The 20,784-nt window shown below is 39.8% G+C and overlaps 1 protein-coding gene across 1 annotated transcript in view; it reads right to left on the reverse strand.

Annotated features, from left to right (window-relative positions):
- Nucleotides 1-2,982: 2,982 nt before the first annotated feature.
- Nucleotides 2,983-20,784, reverse strand: part of LOC311118112 (glyoxylate reductase/hydroxypyruvate reductase-like) — a 19,586-nt gene continuing 1,784 nt past the window's right edge. Inside the window, exons 4-6 of the mRNA XM_084192989.1 lie at nt 18,112-18,247; nt 5,250-5,380; nt 2,983-3,348 (exon numbers count right to left, since the gene is read on the reverse strand). Coding sequence (XP_084049115.1) covers nt 3,227-3,348; nt 5,250-5,380; nt 18,112-18,242 — 384 coding nt within the window. The 5' untranslated portion in view covers nt 18,243-18,247 and the 3' untranslated portion in view covers nt 2,983-3,226. The remainder of the gene's footprint in view (nt 3,349-5,249; nt 5,381-18,111; nt 18,248-20,784) is intronic.

The raw sequence follows: 20,784 nt of genomic DNA on the forward strand, positions 1-20,784 counted from the left end.
CAGTTAACTATAACATAGTGTTGTTGGTTACTAGATGTCGTGGAACAGTTTGGTACAGTATCTGTGCTTCTTAAATGTATTTTTAATACATCGATCTAACACTTCAACTGTAACATAATCTTTAGACAATACTATATATACACAGTGGGGAGAACAAGTATTTGATACACTGCCGACTTTGCAGGTTTTCCTACTTACAAAGCATGTAGAGGTCTGTAATTTCTATCATAGGTACACTTCAACTGTGAGAGACTGAATCTAAAACAAAAATCCAGAAAATCACATTGTATGATTTTTAAGTAATTAATTTGCATTTTATTGCATGACATAAGTCTTTGATCACCTACCAACCAGTAAGAATTCCGGCTCTCACAGACCTGTTAGTTTTTCTTTAAGAAGCCCTCCTGTTCTCCACTCATTACCTGTATTAACTGCACCTGTTTGAACTCGTTACCTGTATAAAAGACACCTGTCCACACACTCAATCAAACAGACTCCAACCTCGCCACAATGGCCAAGACCAGAGAGCTGTGTAAGGACATCAGGGATAAAATTGTAGACCTGCATAAGGCTGGGATGGGCTACAGGACAATAGGCAAGCAGCTTGGTGAGAAGGCAACAACTGTTGGTGCAATTATTAGAAAATGGAAGATGTTCAAGATGACGGTCAATCACCCTCGGTCTGGGGCTCCATGCAAGATCTCACCTCGTGGGGCATCAATGATCATGAGGAAGGTGAGGGATCAGCCCAGAACTACACGGCAGGACCTGGTCAATGACCTGAAGAGAGCTGGGACCACAGTCTCAAAGAAAACCATTAGTAACACATTACGCCGTCATGGCTGCAGCGCACGCAAGGTCCCCCTGCTCAAGCCAGCGCATCTCCAGGCTCGTCTGAAGTTTGCCAATGACCATCTGGATGATCCAGAGGAGGAATGGGAGAAGGTCATGTGGTCTGATGAGACAAAAATAGAGCTTTTTGGTCTAAACTCCACTCGCCGTGTTTGGAGGAAGAAGAAGGATGAGTACAACCCCAAGAACACCATCCCAACCGTGAAGCATGGAGGTGGAAACATCATTCTTTGGGGATGCTTTTCTGCAAAGGGGACAGGACGACTGCACCGTATTGAGAGGAGGATGGATGGGGCCATGTATCGCGAGATCTTGGCCAACAACCTCCTTCCCTCAGTAAGAGCATTGAAGATGGGTCGTGGCTGGGTCTTCCAGCATGACAACGACCCGAAACACACAGCCAGGGCAACTAAGGAGTGGCTCCGTAAGAAGCATCTCAAGGTCCTGGAGTGGCCTAGCCAGTCTCCAGACCTGAACCCAATAGAAAATCTTTGGAAGGAGCTGAAAGTCTGTATTGCCCAGTGACAGCCCCGAAACCTGAAGGATCTGGAGAAGGTCTGTATGGAGGAGTGGGCCAAAATCCCTGCTGCAGTGTGTGCAAACCTGGTCAAGACCTACAGGAAACGTATGATCTCTGTAATTGCAAACAAAGGTTTCTGTACCACATATTAAGTTCTGCTTTTCTGATGTATCAAATACTTATGTCATGCAATAAAATGCAAATGAATTACTTAAAAATCATACAATGTGATTTTCAGGATTTTTGTTTTAGATTCCGTCTCTCACAGTTGAAGTGTACCTATGATAAAAATTACAGACCTCTACATGCTTTGTAAGTAGGAAAACCTGCAAAATTGGCAGTGTATCAATACTTGTTCTCCCCACTGTATATTACCCTATCCCCCCCCCCCCCCCAAAAAAAAAAAAAGCTTAGACTGCTAATAAGAATGTTGGATTGTGTGGTTCTGTGTTTCCGTGGCAATGTGTTGGACCGGTGTCAGTGCAGTAACGTTGTTACCGTTGTAGTTAAACTGACCGACTGGTCAGAGGACAACCTCGCTATTTAGTGCACTAGAAAGAAACTAGGGTGGCATTTGAGAGTCGCTCAGTGTGGATGGGTAGCCGGGTAACTAGTGGAAACCTTAAGGCCGTGGAGTCTTCACACTGTTACTCAGTATGTGCTAAAAGACTTTAAGAGATTTCCTTATACTTATTTTCCACCATAATTTGCAAATAAATTCATTAAAAAATCCTACAATGTGATTTTCTGGATTTTTTTTCCACATTTTGTCTGTCATAGTTGACGTGTACCTATGATGAAAATTACAGGCCTCTCTCATCTTTTTAAGTGGGAGAACTTGCACAATTGGTGGCTGACTAAATACTTTTTTCCCCCCCACTGTAGCTATCGTACTGTTTCTAACAGCTGAATACCAACAGTATTATAGCCACACTGGAAATGCACCTTCATTGCTAACCAATTAATTAAAAAAACGAATACTGAGTTTATAGCTAATTTAATTGATCACTGAAGTAAACAATTATTTAGTACTTAAGCACTTTTTCAGTCAGGCATAATCCGTAGGTACCCCTGAAGGACATGAGGACCCTTGTTAAACAGATCCAAAATGGCTTCCATCTCTGAAACTGTTGTTTTTATTTTGAGTTGAGTTTTAAAAAATATGTGAATCTTTGAAAGTGCACTGTATGGTCATATTTATACAAACAACAGCCCCTGTGTGAATACTACTACTACAAAAAAAAAAAAAAAGGATTAAAGAGAAGAAAAAAACATTTGTTTATGTAATAATATAATTGATGAAGAAAGTTACTGCCTTTAAAAAGCTGGGCTTTATCCAAATGCCAAAAGTGAAGGATTTCTGTGTTGTTTTTCTACACTTCTAACATAGTGTAACAATGTTTGGTTAGCATCTCAAATGGCGCCCTTTGTTCCCTGTGTAGTTCACTACTTCCGATCAAAGCCACTGACACACTCTGGTCTAAAGTAGTGCACTATATAGGGAATAGGGTGCCGTTTGAGACGCCGCCCCAAAGAGAAAATGAAATGTAAACTTCTTTGTTTCTTTCTGGACAATATGGTCCCAGTTGTTGTTACAGACTGAATTAAAAGATGGGAAAAGTTCCATGTTTATTGTTGTCCTTCGTCATTATTATGAAACAAAATCATAAAAACATCTGAAGTGAGGAAATACTGAGTGCTACGTATGTATACATGTTGATGACAACACTAGCCTATTCTCTATATAGTCTACTCATCTTTTTTTTTACCAGAGTCAACTATATCATTTACAGTTTGGTAAGAGCTCTTCAATCATTGGTTCTCCTCTGGTCTTCCAAAGCAGGTGATTGGCAGCTACAGCTTGAGCTCTTTGATCATTGGCTGTCCCTTCAGACCCAGTAGCAGGTTGTTGGCTGCCAGGGCAGACATGGTGTTACGCGTGGTGTAGGACGCACTGGCAATATGGGGGAGGATCACTGGGGAGAGAGAGAGAGAGATGATCACTGGAGAGAGAGAGAGAGAGAGATGATCACTGGAGAGAGAGAGGGATGATCACTGGAGAGAGAGAGGGATGATCACTGGAGAGAGAGAGAGATGATCACTGGAGAGAGAGAGGGATGATCACTGGAGAGAGAGAGGGATGATCACTGGGGAGAGAGAGAGATGATCACTGGAGAGAGAGAGAGAGAGAGAGAGAGGCCAGGGCAGACATGGTGTTACGCGTGGTGTGGTCCTCTGTAGCTCAGCTGGTAGAGCACGGCGCTTGTAACGCCAAGGTAGTGGGTTCGAACCCCGGGACCACCCATACACAAAAAAATGTATGCACGCACGACTGTAAGTCGCTTTGGATAAAAGCGTCTGCTAAATGGCATATTATTATTATTATTAGTGTAGGACGCACTGGCAATATGGGGGAGGATCACTGGAGAGAGAGATAGAGATGATCACTGGAGAGAGAGAGGGATGATCACTGGAGAGAGAGAGAGAGAGAGAGATGATCACTGGAGGGAGAGAGAGAGAGAGAGATGATCACTGGAGAGAGAGAGAGAGATGATCACTGGAGGGAGAGAGAGATGATCACTGGAGGGAGAGAGAGAGAGAGATGAACACTGGAGAGAGAGAGAGAGATGATCACTGGAGGGAGAGAAAGAGAGATGATCACTGGAGAGAGAGAGAGATGATCACTGGAGAGAGAGAGATTATCACTGGAGAGAGAGAGATGATCACTGGAGAGAGAGATGATCACTGGAGAGAGAGAGAGAGAGATCACTGGAGAGAGAGAGAGATGATCACTGGAGGGAGAGAGAGATGATCACTGGAGGGAGAGAGAGAGAGAGATGAACACTGGAGAGAGAGAGAGAGAGAGAGATGATCACTGGAGGGAGAGAAAGAGAGAGATGAACACTGGAGAGAGAGAGAGAGAGAGAGATGATCACTGGAGGGAGAGAGAGAGAGAGATGAACACTGGAGAGAGAGAGAGAGAGAGAGATGATCACTGGAGGGAGAGAAAGAGAGATGATCACTGGAGAGAGAGAGAGATTATCACTGGAGAGAGAGAGATTATCACTGGAGAGAGAGAGAGATGATCACTGGAGAGAGAAAGAGATGATCACTGGAGAGAGAGAGATGATCACTGGAGAGAGCGAGAGATGATCACTGGAGAGAGCGAGAGATGATCACTGGAAAGAGAAATGATCACTAGAGAGAGAGAGAGAGAGAGATGAACACTGGAGAGAGAGAGAGAGAGAGAGAGATGATCACTGGAGGGAGAGAAAGAGAGAGATGAACACTGGAGAGAGAGAGAGAGAGAGAGATGATCACTGGAGGGAGAGAGAGAGAGAGATGAACACTGGAGAGAGAGAGAGAGAGAGAGATGATCACTGGAGGGAGAGAAAGAGAGATGATCACTGGAGAGAGAGAGAGATTATCACTGGAGAGAGAGAGATTATCACTGGAGAGAGAGAGAGAGATGATCACTGGAGAGAGAGAGAGATGATCACTGGAGAGAGAGAGATGATCACTGGAGAGAGCGAGAGATGATCACTGGAGAGAGAGAGAGAGATGATCACTGGAGAGAGAGAGATGATCACTGGAGAGAGCGAGAGATGATCACTGGAGAGAGCGAGAGATGATCACTGGAAAGAGAAATGATCACTAGAGAGAGAGAGAGATAATCTCTGGAGAGAGAGAGAGATGATCACTGGAGAGAGAGAGATCACTGGAGAGAGAGTATTGGACTGACAGCAGAGAACAGTAATAAATGAAACAGTCAATACTGGACTGACAGAGAACAGTAATTAAATGAAACAGGGAATAGCAGAATCAAATTGGTCCAGACTCTAAACCACACACACACACACACCATGTTAATACTCACCACAGTTGTTAAGGGTGAAGAGTGGGTGGCTGGTGGGCAGGGGTTCAGGCACGGTGACATCAAGCCCGGCTCCAGCTATCTGACCACTGGACAGAGCTTCATACAGATCCTCCTGGTGAACCACCCCTCCTCTACCACACACACACATCCATGATCATGTAACAGTGTGTTTTACTGTGTGTTACTGTGTGTTACTGTGTGTTACTGTGTGTTACTGTGTGTTACTGTGTGTTATTGTATGTTACTGTGTGTTACTGTGTGTTACTGTGTGTTACTGTGTGTTACTGTGTGTTACTGTGTGTTACTGTATGTTACTGTATGTTACTGTGTGTTATTGTGTGTTATTGTATGTTACTGTGTGTTACTGTGTGTTACTGTGTGTTACTGTATGTTACTGTGTGTTACTGTGTGTTACTGTGTGTTACTGTATGTTACTGTGTGTTACTTTGTTATACTGTGTGTTACTGTGTGTTACTGTATGTTACTGTATGTTACTGTGTGTTACTTTGTTATACTGTGTGTTACTGTGTGTTACTGTGTGTTACTGTATGTTACTGTGTGTTACTGTGTGTTACTGTGTGTTATTGTGTGTTATTGTATGTTACTGTGTGTTACTGTGTGTTACTGTGTGTTACTGTGTGTTACTGTATGTTACTGTGTGTTACTGTGTGTTATTGTATGTTACTGTATGTTACCGTGTGTTACTGTATGTTACTGTGTGTTACTGTGTGTTACTGTGTGTTACTGTGTGTTACTGTATGTTACTGTGTGTTACTGTGTGTTATTGTATGTTACTGTATGTTACTGTGTGTTACTGTATGTTACTGTGTGTTACTGTGTGTTACTGTATGTTACTGTGTGTTACTGTGTGTTACTGTGTGTTACTGTGTGTTACTGTATGTTACCGTGTGTTATTGTATGTTACTGTGTGTTACTGTGTGTTACCGTGTGTTACTGTATGTTATTGTATGTTACTGTGTGTTATTGTATGTTACTGTGTGTTATTGTATGTTACTGTGTGTTATTGTATGTTACTGTGTGTTACTGTGTGTTACTGTATGTTACTGTATGTTACTGTATGCTACTGTGTGTTATTGTGTGTTATTGTATGTTACTGTGTGTTACTGTGTGTTACTGTGTGTTACTGTATGTTACTGTGTGTTACTGTGTGTTATTGTATGTTACTGTATGTTACCGTGTGTTACTGTATGTTACTGTGTGTTACTGTGTGTTACTGTATGTTACTGTGTGTTACTGTGTGTTACTGTGTGTTACTGTGTGTTACTGTGTGTTACTGTGTGTTACTGTATGTTACCGTGTGTTATTGTATGTTACTGTGTGTTACTGTGTGTTACCGTGTGTTACTGTATGTTATTGTATGTTACTGTGTGTTATTGTATGTTACTGTGTGTTATTGTATGTTACTGTGTGTTATTGTATGTTACTGTGTGTTACTGTGTGTTACTGTGTGTTATTGTATGTTACTGTGTGTTACTGTGTGTTACTGTGTGTTATTGTATGTTACTGTATGTTACTGTATGTTACTGTATGTTACTGTGTGTTACTGTATGTTACTGTGTGTTACTGTGTGTTACTGTGTGTTATTGTATGTTACTGTGTGTTATTGTATGTTACTGTGTGTTACTGTGTGTTACTGTATGTTACCGTGTGTTACTGTATGTTACTGTGTGTTACTGTGTGTTACTGTATGTTACTGTGTGTTACTGTGTGTTACTGTGTGTTACTGTATGTTACCGTGTGTTATTGTATGTTACTGTGTGTTACTGTGTGTTACCGTGTGTTACTGTGTGTTATTGTATGTTACTGTGTGTTATTGTATGTTACTGTGTGTTATTGTATGTTACTGTGTGTTATTGTATGTTACTGTGTGTTACTGTGTGTTACTGTGTGTTATTGTATGTTACTGTGTGTTACTGTGTGTTACTGTGTGTTATTGTATGTTACTGTATGTTACTGTATGTTACTGTATGTTACTGTGTGTTACCGTATGTTACCGTGTGTTACTGTATGTTACCGTGTGTTATTGTATGTTACTGTGTGTTACTGTATGCTACTGTTTGTTACTGTATGTTACTGTGTGTTACTGTGTGTTACTGTGTGTTATTGTATGTTACTGTATGTTACTGTGTGTTACTGTGTGTTACTGTATGTTACTGTGTGTTACTGTGTGTTACTGTATGCTACTGTGTGTTATTGTATGTTACTGTGTGTTATTGTATGTTACTGTATGTTACTGTGTGTTACTGTGTGTTACTGTATGTTACTGTGTGTTATTGTATGTTACTGTGTGTTACTGTGTGTTACTGTGTGTTACTGTGTGTTATTGTATGTTACTGTATGTTACTGTGTGTTACTGTGTGTTATTGTATGTTACTGTGTGTTATTGTGTGTTACTGTGTGTTACTGTGTGTTACTGTGTGTTATTGTATGTTACTGTGTGTTATTGTATGTTACTGTGTGTTACTGTGTGTTATTGTATGTTACTGTATGTTACTGTGTGTTACTGTGTGTTACTGTGTGTTACTGTGTGTTACTGTATGTTACTGTGTGTTATTGTATGTTACTGTGTGTTATTGTATGTTACTGTGTGTTATTGTATGTTACTGTGTGTTATTGTATGTTACTGTATGTTACTGTATGTTACTGTGTGTTATTGTATGTTACTGTGTGTTATTGTATGTTACTGTGTGTTACTGTATGTTACTGTGTGTTATTGTATGTTACTGTATGTTACTGTGTGTTACTGTGTGTTATTGTATGTTACTGTGTGTTACTGTATGTTACTGTATGTTACTGTGTGTTACTGTGTGTTACTGTGTGTTACTGTGTGTTACTGTATGTTACTGTGTGTTACTGTGTGTTACTGTGTGTTACTGTGTGTTACTGTGTGTTATTGTATGTTACTGTATGTTACTGTGTGTTACTGTGTGTTATTGTATGTTACTGTGTGTTACTGTGTGTTACTGTGTGTTACTGTGTGTTATTGTATGTTACTGTATGTTACTGTGTGTTACTGTGTGTTATTGTATGTTACTGTGTGTTACTGTGTGCTACTGTGTGTTACTGTATGTTACTGTGTGTTATTGTATGTTACTGTGTGTTACTGTGTGTTACTGTGTGTTATTGTATGTTACTGTGTGTTACTGTGTGTTATTGTGTGTTACTGTGTGCTACTGTGTGTTATTGTATGTTACTGTGTGTTACTGTGTGTTACTGTGTGTTATTGTATGTTACTGTATGTTACTGTGTGTTACTGTGTGTTACTGTGTGTTACTGTGTGTTACTGTATGTTACTGTGTGCTACTGTGTGTTACTGTATGTTACTGTATGTTACCGTGTGTTACTGTATGTTACCGTGTGTTACTGTATGTTACTGTATGTTACTGTATGTTACCGTGTGTTACTGTATGTTACCGTGTGTTACTGTATGTTACCGTATGTTACTGTGTGTTACTGTGTGCTACTGTGTGTTATTGTATGTTACTGTGTGTTATTGTATGTTACTGTGTGTTACTGTATGTTACTGTATGTTACTGTGTGTTATTGTATGTTACTGTGTGTTACTGTGTGTTATTGTATGTTACTGTGTGTTACTGTATGTTACCGTGTGTTACTGTATGCTACTGTGTGTTATTGTGTGTTACTGTGTGTTACTGTGTGTTATTGTATGTTACTGTGTGTTACTGTATGTTACCGTGTGTTACTGTATGTTACCGTATGTTACCGTGTGTTACTGTATGTTACTGTGTGTTACTGTATGTTACTGTGTGTTACTGTGTGCTACTGTGTGTTATTGTATGTTACTGTGTGTTATTGTATGTTACTGTGTGTTACTGTATGTTACTGTATGTTACTGTGTGTTACTGTATGTTACTGTGTGTTACTGTGTGCTACTGTGTGTTATTGTATGTTACTGTGTGTTACTGTGTGTTACTGTGTGTTACTGTGTGTTATTGTGTGTTACTGTATGTTACTGTATGTTACTGTGTGTTACTGTGTGTTACTGTATGTTACTGTGTGTTATTGTATGTTACTGTGTGTTATTGTATGTTACTGTGTGTTACTGTATGTTATTGTATGTTACTGTGTGTTACTGTGTGTTACTGTGTGTTACTGTATGTTACTGTGTGTTACTGTGTGTTACTGTATGTTACTGTGTGTTACTGTATGTTACTGTATGTTACTGTGTGTTACTGTGTGTTATTGTATGTTACTGTATGTTACTGTATGTTACTGTGTGTTACTGTGTGTTACTGTATGTTACTGTGTGTTACTGTGTGTTACTGTATGTTACTGTGTGTTACTGTATGTTACTGTATGCTACTGTGTGTTATTGTATGTTACTGTGTGTTATTGTATGTTACTGTATGTTACTGTATGTTACTGTATGTTACTGTGTGTTACTGTGTGTTACTGTGTGTTACTGTATGTTACTGTGTGTTACTGTGTGTTACTGTATGTTACTGTGTGTTACTGTATGTTACTGTATGCTACTGTGTGTTATTGTATGTTACTGTATGTTATTGTATGTTATTGTATGTTACTGTGTGTTACTGTGTGTTACTGTGTGTTACGGTATGTTACTGTGTGTTACTGTATGTTACTGTATGTTACTGTGTGTTACTGTGTGTTATTGTATGTTACTGTATGTTACTGTGTGTTATTGTATGTTACTGTGTGTTATTGTATGTTACTGTGTGTTATTGTATGTTACTGTATGTTACTGTGTGTTACTGTGTGTTATTGTATGTTACTGTGTGTTATTGTATGTTACTGTGTGTTATTGTATGTTACTGTATGTTACTGTATGTTACTGTGTGTTATTGTATGTTACTGTGTGTTATTGTATGTTACTGTGTGTTATTGTATGTTACTGTGTGTTACTGTGTGTTACTGTGTGTTACTGTGTGTTACTGTGTGTTACTGTGTGTTATTGTATGTTACTGTGTGTTACTGTGTGTTACTGTGTGTTGCTGTATGTTACTGTGTGTTGCTGTGTGTTGCTGTGTGTTGCTGTGTGTTGCTGTGTGTTACAGTGTGTTACAGTGTGTTACTGTGTGTTACTGTGTGTTACTGTGTGTTACTGTGTGTTACTGTATTTGTTACTGTGTGTTACTGTGTGTTACTGTATGTTACTGTGTGTTACTGTGTGTTATTGTATGTTACTGTGTGTTACTGTATTTTTTACTGTGTGTTACTGTGTGTTACTGTATGTTATTGTATGTTACTGTATGTTACTGTGTGTTACTGTGTGCTACTGTGTGTTACTGTGTGTTACTGTGTGTTACTGTATGTTACTGTATGTTACTGTATGTTACTGTATGTTACTGTGTGTTACTGTATGTTACTGTGTGTTACTGTGTGTTACTGTATGTTACTGTGTGTTACTGTATGTTACTGTGTGTTATTGTATGTTACTGTGTGTTACTGTGTGTTACTGTGTGTTACGGTATGTTACTGTGTGTTACTGTGTGTTACTGTATGTTACTGTGTGTTATTGTGTGTTATTGTATGTTACTGTGTGTTACTGTGTGTTATTGTATGTTACTGTGTGTTATTGTGTGTTACTGTGTGTTATTGTATGTTACTGTGTGTTACTGTGTGTTATTGTATGTTACTGTGTGTTATTGTATGTTACTGTGTGTTATTGTATGTTACTGTGTGTTACTGTGTGTTATTGTATGTTACTGTGTGTTATTGTATGTTACTGTATGTTACTGTGTGTTATTGTATGTTACTGTGTGTTATTGTATGTTACTGTGTGTTACTGTGTGTTATTGTATGTTACTGTGTGTTATTGTGTGTTACTGTGTGTTACTGTGTGTTATTGTATGTTACTGTGTGTTATTGTATGTTACTGTATGTTACTGTGTGTTACTGTGTGTTACTGTATGTTACTGTGTGTTACTGTGTGTTACTGTGTGTTACTGTGTGTTACTGTGTGTTACTGTGTGTTACTGTGTGTTACTGTATGTTACTGTGTGTTACTGTGTGTTACTGTGTGTTACTGTATGTTACTGTATGTTACTGTGTGTTATTGTATGTTACTGTGTGTTACTGTGTGTTACTGTGTGTTACTGTATGTTACTGTATGTTACTGTGTGTTATTGTGTGTTACTGTGTGTTACTGTGTGTTACTGTGTGTTACTGTGTGTTACTGTGTGTTATTGTATGTTACTGTGTGTTACTGTGTGTTACTGTGTGTTACTGTATGTTACTGTGTGTTACTGTGTGTTATTGTATGTTACTGTGTGTTACTGTATGCTACTGTGTGTTATTGTATGTTACTGTATGTTACTGTGTGTTACTGTGTGTTACTGTGTGTTATTGTATGTTACTGTATGTTACTGTGTGTTACTGTGTGTTACTGTATGTTACTGTGTGTTATTGTATGTTACTGTGTGTTACTGTGTGTTACTGTGTGTTACTGTGTGTTATTGTATGTTACTGTATGTTACTGTGTGTTACTGTGTGTTATTGTATGTTACTGTATGTTACTGTGTGTTATTGTATGTTACTGTGTGTTACTGTGTGCTACTGTGTGTTATTGTATGTTACTGTGTGTTACTGTGTGTTATTGTGTGTTACTGTGTGCTACTGTGTGTTATTGTATGTTACTGTGTGTTACTGTGTGTTATTGTGTGTTACTGTGTGTTACTGTGTGTTACTGTATGTTACTGTGTGCTACTGTGTGTTACTGTATGTTACTGTATGTTACCGTGTGTTACTGTATGTTACCGTGTGTTACTGTATGTTACTGTATGTTACTGTATGTTACCGTGTGTTACTGTATGTTACCGTGTGTTACTGTATGTTACCGTATGTTACTGTGTGTTACTGTGTGCTACTGTGTGTTATTGTATGTTACTGTGTGTTATTGTATGTTACTGTGTGTTACTGTATGTTACTGTATGTTACTGTGTGTTATTGTATGTTACTGTGTGTTATTGTGTGTTACTGTGTGTTACTGTGTGTTATTGTATGTTACTGTGTGTTACTGTATGTTACTGTGTGTTACTGTATGTTACCGTATGTTACCGTGTGTTACTGTATGTTACTGTGTGTTACTGTATGTTACTGTGTGTTACTGTGTGCTACTGTGTGTTATTGTATGTTACTGTGTGTTATTGTATGTTACTGTGTGTTACTGTATGTTACTGTGTGTTACTGTATGTTACTGTATGTTACTGTATGTTACTGTGTGTTACTGTGTGTTACTGTATGTTACTGTGTGTTACTGTGTGTTACTGTATGTTACTGTGTGTTACTGTGTGTTACTGTATGTTACTGTATGTTACTGTGTGTTACTGTGTGTTACTGTATGTTACTGTGTGTTACTGTGTGTTACTGTATGTTACTGTGTGTTACTGTATGTTACTGTATGCTACTGTGTGTTATTGTATGTTACTGTGTGTTATTGTATGTTACTGTGTGTTACTGTGTGTTATTGTATGTTACTGTGTGTTACTGTGTGTTACTGTATGTTACTGTGTGTTAATGTGTGTTACTGTATGTTACTGTGTGTTACTGTGTGTTATTGTATGTTACTGTATGTTACTGTGTGTTACTGTGTGTTACTGTGTGTTACTGTGTGTTACTGTATGTTACTGTGTGTTACTGTGTGTTACTGTGTGTTACTGTGTGTTATTGTATGTTACTGTGTGTTACTGTATGTTACTGTGTGTTACTGTGTGTTACTGTGTGTTACTGTATGTTACTGTGTGTTACTGTGTGTTACTGTATGCTACTGTGTGTTATTGTATGTTACTGTATGTTATTGTATGTTATTGTATGTTACTGTGTGTTACTGTGTGTTACTGTGTGTTACGGTATGTTACTGTGTGTTACTGTATGTTACTGTATGTTACTGTGTGTTACTGTGTGTTACTGTGTGTTATTGTATGTTACTGTATGTTACTGTGTGTTATTGTATGTTACTGTGTGTTATTGTATGTTACTGTGTGTTATTGTATGTTACTGTATGTTACTGTGTGTTACTGTGTGTTATTGTATGTTACTGTGTGTTATTGTATGTTACTGTGTGTTATTGTATGTTACTGTATGTTACTGTATGTTACTGTGTGTTATTGTATGTTACTGTGTGTTACTGTATGTTACTGTGTGTTATTGTATGTTACTGTGTGTTACTGTGTGTTACTGTATGTTACTGTGTGTTACTGTATGTTACTGTGTGTTATTGTATGTTACTGTGTGTTATTGTATGTTACTGTGTGTTATTGTATGTTACTGTGTGTTATTGTATGTTACTCTATGTTACTGTATGTTACTGTGTGTTACTGTGTGTTATTGTATGTTACTGTGTGTTATTGTATGTTACTGTGTGTTATTGTATGTTACTGTGTGTTATTGTATGTTACTGTGTGTTACTGTATGTTACTGTGTGTTACTGTATGTTACTGTGTGTTACTGTATGTTACTGTGTGTTACTGTATGTTACTGTGTGTTACTGTGTGTTACTGTGTGTTACTGTGTGTTACTGTATGTTACTGTATGTTACTGTGTGTTACTGTGTGTTACTGTGTGTTACTGTATGTTATTGTGTGTTACTGTGTGTTGCTGTGTGTTGCTGTGTGTTGCTGTGTGTTACTGTGTGTTACTGTATGTTACTGTGTGTTGCTGTATGTTACTGTGTGTTGCTGTGTGTTGCTGTGTGTTACTGTGTGTTACTGTGTGTTACTGTGTGTTGCTGTATGTTACTGTGTGTTGCTGTGTGTTGCTGTGTGTTGCTGTGTGTTACAGTGTGTTACAGTGTGTTACTGTGTGTTACTGTGTGTTACTGTGTGTTACTGTATTTGTTACTGTGTGTTACTGTATGTTACTGTGTGTTACTGTGTGTTACTGTGTGTTACTGTATTTGTTACTGTGTGTTACTGTGTGTTACTGTATGTTACTGTGTGTTACTGTGTTACTGTGTGTTACTGTATGTTACTGTGTGTTATTGTGTGTTACGGTATGTTACTGTGTGTTGCTGTGTGTTACTGTGTGTTACTGTGTGTTATTGTATGTTACTGTGTGTTGCTGTGTGTTACTGTGTGTTACTGTGTGTTATTGTATGTTACTGTGTGTTACTGTATTTTTTACTGTGTGTTACTGTGTGTTACTGTATGTTATTGTATGTTACTGTATGTTACTGTATGTTACTGTGTGTTACTGTGTGCTACTGTGTGTTACTGTGTGTTACTGTGTGTTACTGTATGTTACTGTATGTTACTGTGTGTTACTGTATGTTACTGTGTGTTACTGTGTGTTACTGTGTGTTACGGTATGTTACTGTGTGTTACTGTATGTTACTGTGTGTTACTGTGTGTTACTGTGTGTTACTGTGTGTTACTGTGTGTTACTGTGTGTTATTGTATGTTACTGTATGTTACTGTATGTTACTGTGTGTTACTGTATGTTACTGTGTGTTACTGTGTGTTACTGTGTGTTACGGTATGTTACTGTGTGTTACTGTATGTTACTGTGTGTTATTGTGTGTTATTGTATGTTACTGTGTGTTATTGTGTGTTACGGTATGTTACTGTGTGTTACTGTATGTTACTGTGTGTTATTGTGTGTTATTGTATGTTACTGTGTGTTATTGTGTGTTATTGTATGTTACTGTGTGTTACTGTGTGTTATTGTATGTTACTGTGTGTTATTGTATGTTACTGTGTGTTATTGTGTGTTATTGTATGTTACTGTGTGTTATTGTATGTTACTGTGTGTTACTGTGTGTTACTGTGTGTTACGGTATGTTACTGTGTGTTATTGTATGTTACTGTGTGTTACTGTATTTTTTACTGTGTGTTACTGTATGTTACCGTGTGTTACTGTATGTTACTGTATGTTACTGTGTGTTACTGTGTGTTACTGTGTGTTACTGTATGTTACTGTATGTTACTGTGTGTTATTGTATGTTACTGTATGTTACTGTATGTTACTGTGTGTTACTGTGTGCTACTGTGTGTTACTGTATGTTACTGTGTGTTACTGTGTGTTACTGTGTGTTACGGTATGTTACTGTGTGTTACTGTATGTTACTGTGTGTTATTGTGTGTTATTGTATGTTACTGTGTGTTATTGTGTGTTATTGTATGTTACTGTGTGTTACTGTGTGTTATTGTATGTTACTGTGTGTTATTGTATGTTACTGTGTGTTATTGTGTGTTATTGTATGTTACTGTGTGTTACTGTGTGTTATTGTATGCTACTGTGTGTTATTGTGTGTTACTGTATGTTACTGTGTGTTACTGTGTGTTACTGTATGTTACTGTGTGTTATTGTGTGTTACTGTGTGTTACTGTGTGTTACTGTGTGTTACTGTATGTTACTGTGTGTTACTGTGTGTTACTGTGTGTTACTGTGTGTTACTGTATGTTACTGTGTGTTACTGTATGTTACTGTGTGTTATTGTGTGTTACTGTGTGTTACTGTGTGTTACTGTGTGTTACTGTATGTTACTGTGTGTTATTGTGTGTTACTGTGTGTTACTGTGTGTTACTGTATGTTACTGTGTGTTACTGTATGTTACTGTGTGTTATTGTGTGTTACTGTATGTTACTGTGTGTTACTGTGTGTTACTGTATGTTACTGTGTGTTATTGTATGTTACTGTGTGTTACTGTGTGTTACTGTGTGTTACGGTATGTTACTGTGTGTTACTGTATGTTACTGTGTGTTATTGTGTGTTACTGTATGTTACTGTGTGTTACTGTGTGTTACTGTGTGTTACTGTGTGTTACTGTATGTTACTGTGTGTTACTGTGTGTTACTGTGTGTTATTGTGTGTTATTGTATGTTACTGTGTGTTATTGTGTGTTATTGTATGTTACTGTGTGTTATTGTGTGTTACTGTGTGTTATTGTATGTTACTGTGTGTTACTGTGTGTTATTGTATGTTACTGTGTGTTATTGTGTGTTACTGTGTGTTATTGTATGTTACTGTGTGTTACTGTGTGTTATTGTATGTTACTGTGTGTTATTGTATGTTACTGTGTGTTATTGTATGTTACTGTGTGTTACTGTGTGTTATTGTATGTTACTGTGTGTTATTGTATGTTACTGTATGTTACTGTGTGTTATTGTATGTTACTGTGTGTTATTGTATGTTACTGTGTGTTACTGTGTGTTATTGTATGTTACTGTGTGTTATTGTGTGTTACTGTGTGTTACTGTGTGTTCTTGTATGTTACTGTGTGTTATTGTGTGTTACTGTGTGTTATTGTATGTTACTGTATGTTACTGTGTGTTACTGTATGTTACTGTATGTTACTGTATGTTACTGTGTGTTACTGTGTGTTACTGTATGTTACTGTATGTTACTGTGTGTTACTGTGTGTTACTGTGTGTTACTGTGTGTTACTGTATGTTACTGTGTGTTACTGTGTGTTACTGTGTGTTACTGTATGTTACTGTGTGTTACTGTGTGTTATTGTATGTTACTGTGTGTTACTGTGTGTTACTGTGTGTTACTGTATGTTACTGTATGTTACTGTGTGTTATTGTGTGTTACTGTGTGTTACTGTGTGTTACTGTATGTTACTGTGTGTTACTGTGTGTTATTGTATGTTACTGTGTGTTACTGTGTGTTACTGTATGTTACTGTGTGTTACTGTGTGTTATTGTATGTTACTGTGTGTTACTGTATGCTACTGTGTGTTATTGTATGTTACTGTATGTTACTGTGTGTTACTGTGTGTTACTGTGTGTTATTGTATGTTACTGTATGTTACTGTGTGTTACTGTGTGTTACTGTATGTTACTGTGTGTTATTGTATGTTACTGTGTGTTACTGTGTGTTACTGTGTGTTACTGTGTGTTACTGTATGTTACTGTGTGTTACTGTGTGTTACTGTGTGTTACTGTGTGTTACTGTATGTTACTGTGTGTTACTGTGTGTTACTGTGTGTTACTGTGTGTTATTGTATGTTACTGTGTGTTATTGTGTGTTACTGTGTGTTACTGTGTGTTACTGTGTGTTACTGTGTGCTACTGTGTGTTACTGTATGTTACTGTGTGTTATTGTATGTTACTGTGTGTTACTGTGTGTTACTGTGTGTTACTGTGTGCTACTGTGTGTTATTGTATGTTACTGTGTGTTATTGTGTGTTACTGTGTGTTACTGTGTGTTACTGTATGTTACTGTGTGTTACTGTGTGTTACTGTGTGTTACTGTATGTTACTGTGTGTTACTGTGTGTTACTGTGTGTTACCGTGTGTTACCGTATGTTACCGTGTGTTACCGTATGTTACTGTATGTTACTGTGTGTTACTGTATGTTACCGTATGTTACTGTGTGTTATTGTGTGTTACTGTATGTTACTGTGTGTTACTGTGTGTTACTGTGTGTTACTGTGTGTTACTGTGTGTTATTGTATGTTACTGTGTGTTACTGTGTGTTACTGTGTGTTACTGTGTGTTACTGTATGTTACTGTGTGTTACTGTGTGTTATTGTATGTTACTGTGTGTTACTGTGTGTTACTGTGTGTTACTGTGTGTTACTGTATGTTACTGTGTGTTACTGTGTGTTATTGTATGTTACTGTGTGTTACTGTGTGTTACTGTGTGTTACTGTGTGTTACTGTATGTTACTGTGTGTTACTGTGTGTTACTGTATGTTACTGTGTGTTACTGTATGTTACTGTGTGTTATTGTATGTTACTGTGTGTTATTGTGTGTTACTGTGTGTTACTGTGTGTTACTGTATGTTACTGTGTGTTACTGTGTGTTATTGTATGTTACTGTGTGTATGAGCATATGAGTCTCTGCGAGCGTATGATTGTGTGTGTGTGTGTGTGTGTGTGTCTGTGTGTGTGTGTGTGTGTGTATGCTTGGTCACCTGCTGGTGTTGATGAAGATGGAGGTATTCTTCATCTTAGAGAACAGGTCCTTGTTACAGATGTCTTTAGTCTCTGGTGTCAGAGCACAACACACTGTCAGGAAATCAGACTGGCTGGCCAACTCATCCATAGAGACTGGAGGGAGAGAGGACAACACACTGTCAGGAAGTCAGACTGGCTGGCCAACTCATCCATAGAGACTGGAGGGAGAGAGGACAACACACTGTCAGGAAGTCAGACCGCCTGGCCAACTCATCCATAGAGACTGGAGGGAGAGAGGACAACACACTGTCAGGAAGTCAGACTGGCTGGACAACTCATCCATAGAGACTGGAGGGAGAGAGGACAACACACTGTCAGGAAGTCAGACCGCCTGGCCAACTCATCCATAGAGACTGGAGGGAGAGAGGACAACACACTGTCAGGAAGTCAGACCGCCTGGCCAACTCATCCATAGAGACTGGAGGGAGAGAGGACAACACACTGTCAGGAAGTCAGACTGGCTGGACAACTCATCCATAGAGACTGGAGGGAGAGAGGACAACACACTGTCAGGAGGTCAGACCGCCTGGCCAACTCATCCATAGAGACTGGAGGGAGAGAGGACAACACACTGTCAGGAAGTCAGACCGCCTGGCCAACTCATCCATAGAGACTGGAGGGAGAGAGGACAACACACTGTCAGGAAGTCAGACCGGCTGGACAACTCATCCATAGAGACTGGAGGGAGAGAGGACAACACACTGTCAGGAAGTCAGACTGGCTGGACAACTCATCCATAGAGACTGGAGGGAGAGAGGACAACACACTGTCAGGAGGTCAGACTGGCTGGACAACTCATCCATAGAGACTGGAGGGAGAGAGGACAACACACTGTCAGGAAGTCAGACCGCCTGGCCAACTCATCCATAGAGACTGGAGGGAGAGAGGACAACACACTGTCAGGAAGTCAGACTGGCTGGACAACTCATCCATAGAGACTGGAGGGAGAGAGGACAACACACTGTCAGGAAGTCAGACTGGCTGGACAACTCATCCATAGAGACTGGAGGGAGAGAGGACAACACACTGTCAGGCAGTCAGACCGCCTGGCCAACTCATCCATAGAGACTGGAGGGAGAGAGGACAACACACTGACAGGAAGTCAGACTGGCTGGCCAACTCATCCATAGAGACTGGAGGGAGAGAGGACAACACACTGTCAGGAAGTCAGACCGCCTGGACAACTCATCCATAGAGACTGGAGGGAGAGAGGACAACACACTGTCAGGAGGTCAGACCGCCTGGACAACTCATCCATAGAGACTGGAGGGAGAGAGGACAACACACTGTCAGGAAGTCAGACCGCCTGGCCAACTCATCCATAGAGACTGGAGGGAGAGAGGACAACACACTGTCAGGAAGTCAGACTGGCTGGACAACTCATCCATAGAGACTGGAGGGAGATAGGACAACACACTGTCAGGAAGTCAGACTGGCTGGACAACTCATCCATAGAGACTGGAGGGAGAGAGGACAACACACTGACAGGAAATCAGACCGCCTGGCCAACTCATCCATAGAGACTGGAGGGAGAGAGGACAACACACTGTCAGGAAATCAGACCGCCTGGACAACTCATCCATAGAGACTGGAGGGAGAGAGGACAACACACTGACAGGAAGTCAGACTGGCTGGACAACTCATCCATAGAGACTGGAGGGATAGAGGACAACACACTGTCAGGAAGTCAGACCGCCTGGACAACTCATCCATAGAGACTGGAGGGAGAGAGGACAACACACTGTCAGGAAGTCAGACCGGCTGGACAACTCATCCATAGAGACTGGAGGGAGAGAGGACAACACACTGTCAGGAAGTCAGACTGGCTGGCCAACTCATCCATAGAGACTGGAGGGAGAGAGGACAACACACTGTCAGGAAGTCAGACCGCCTGGACAACTCATCCATAGAGACTGGAGGGAGAGAGGACAACACACTGTCAGGAAGTCAGACCGCCTGGCCAACTCATCCATAGAGACTGGAGGGAGAGAGGACAACACACTGTCAGGAAGTCAGACCGGCTGGCCAACTCATCCATAGAGACTGGAGGGAGAGAGGACAACACACTGTCAGGAAATCAGACTGGCTGGACAACTCATCCATAGAGACTGGAGGGAGAGAGGACAACACACTGTCAGGAAGTCAGACCGCCTGGCCAACTCATCCATAGAGACTGGAGGGAGAGAGGACAACACACTGTCAGGAGGTCAGACCGCCTGGACAACTCATCCATAGAGACTGGAGGGAGAGAGGACAACACACTGTCAGGAGGTCAGACTGCCTGGCCAACTCATCCATAGAGACTGGAGGGAGAGAGGACAACACACTGTCAGGAAGTCAGACCGCCTGGACAACTCATCCATAGAGACTGGAGGGAGAGAGGACAACACACTGTCAGGAGGTTAGACTGGCTGGACAACTCATCCATAGAGACCGGAGGGAGAGAGGACAACACACTGTCAGGAGGTCAGACAATGGCTGGCCAACTCATCCATAGAGACTGGAGGGAGAGAGGACAACACACTGTCAGGAAGTTAGACTGGCTGGCCAATGACTATCAACAGATATGACAATCTATAACATTCAGCATCTAGTCCAGGAAATCTGTCAACACAAGACATACTCAGTAT

This window comes from Coregonus lavaretus (genome assembly GCF_964263955.1).
Source record: "Coregonus lavaretus genome assembly, contig: HAP1_SCAFFOLD_4387, whole genome shotgun sequence".
Taxonomy (NCBI): Eukaryota; Metazoa; Chordata; class Actinopteri; order Salmoniformes; family Salmonidae; genus Coregonus; species Coregonus lavaretus.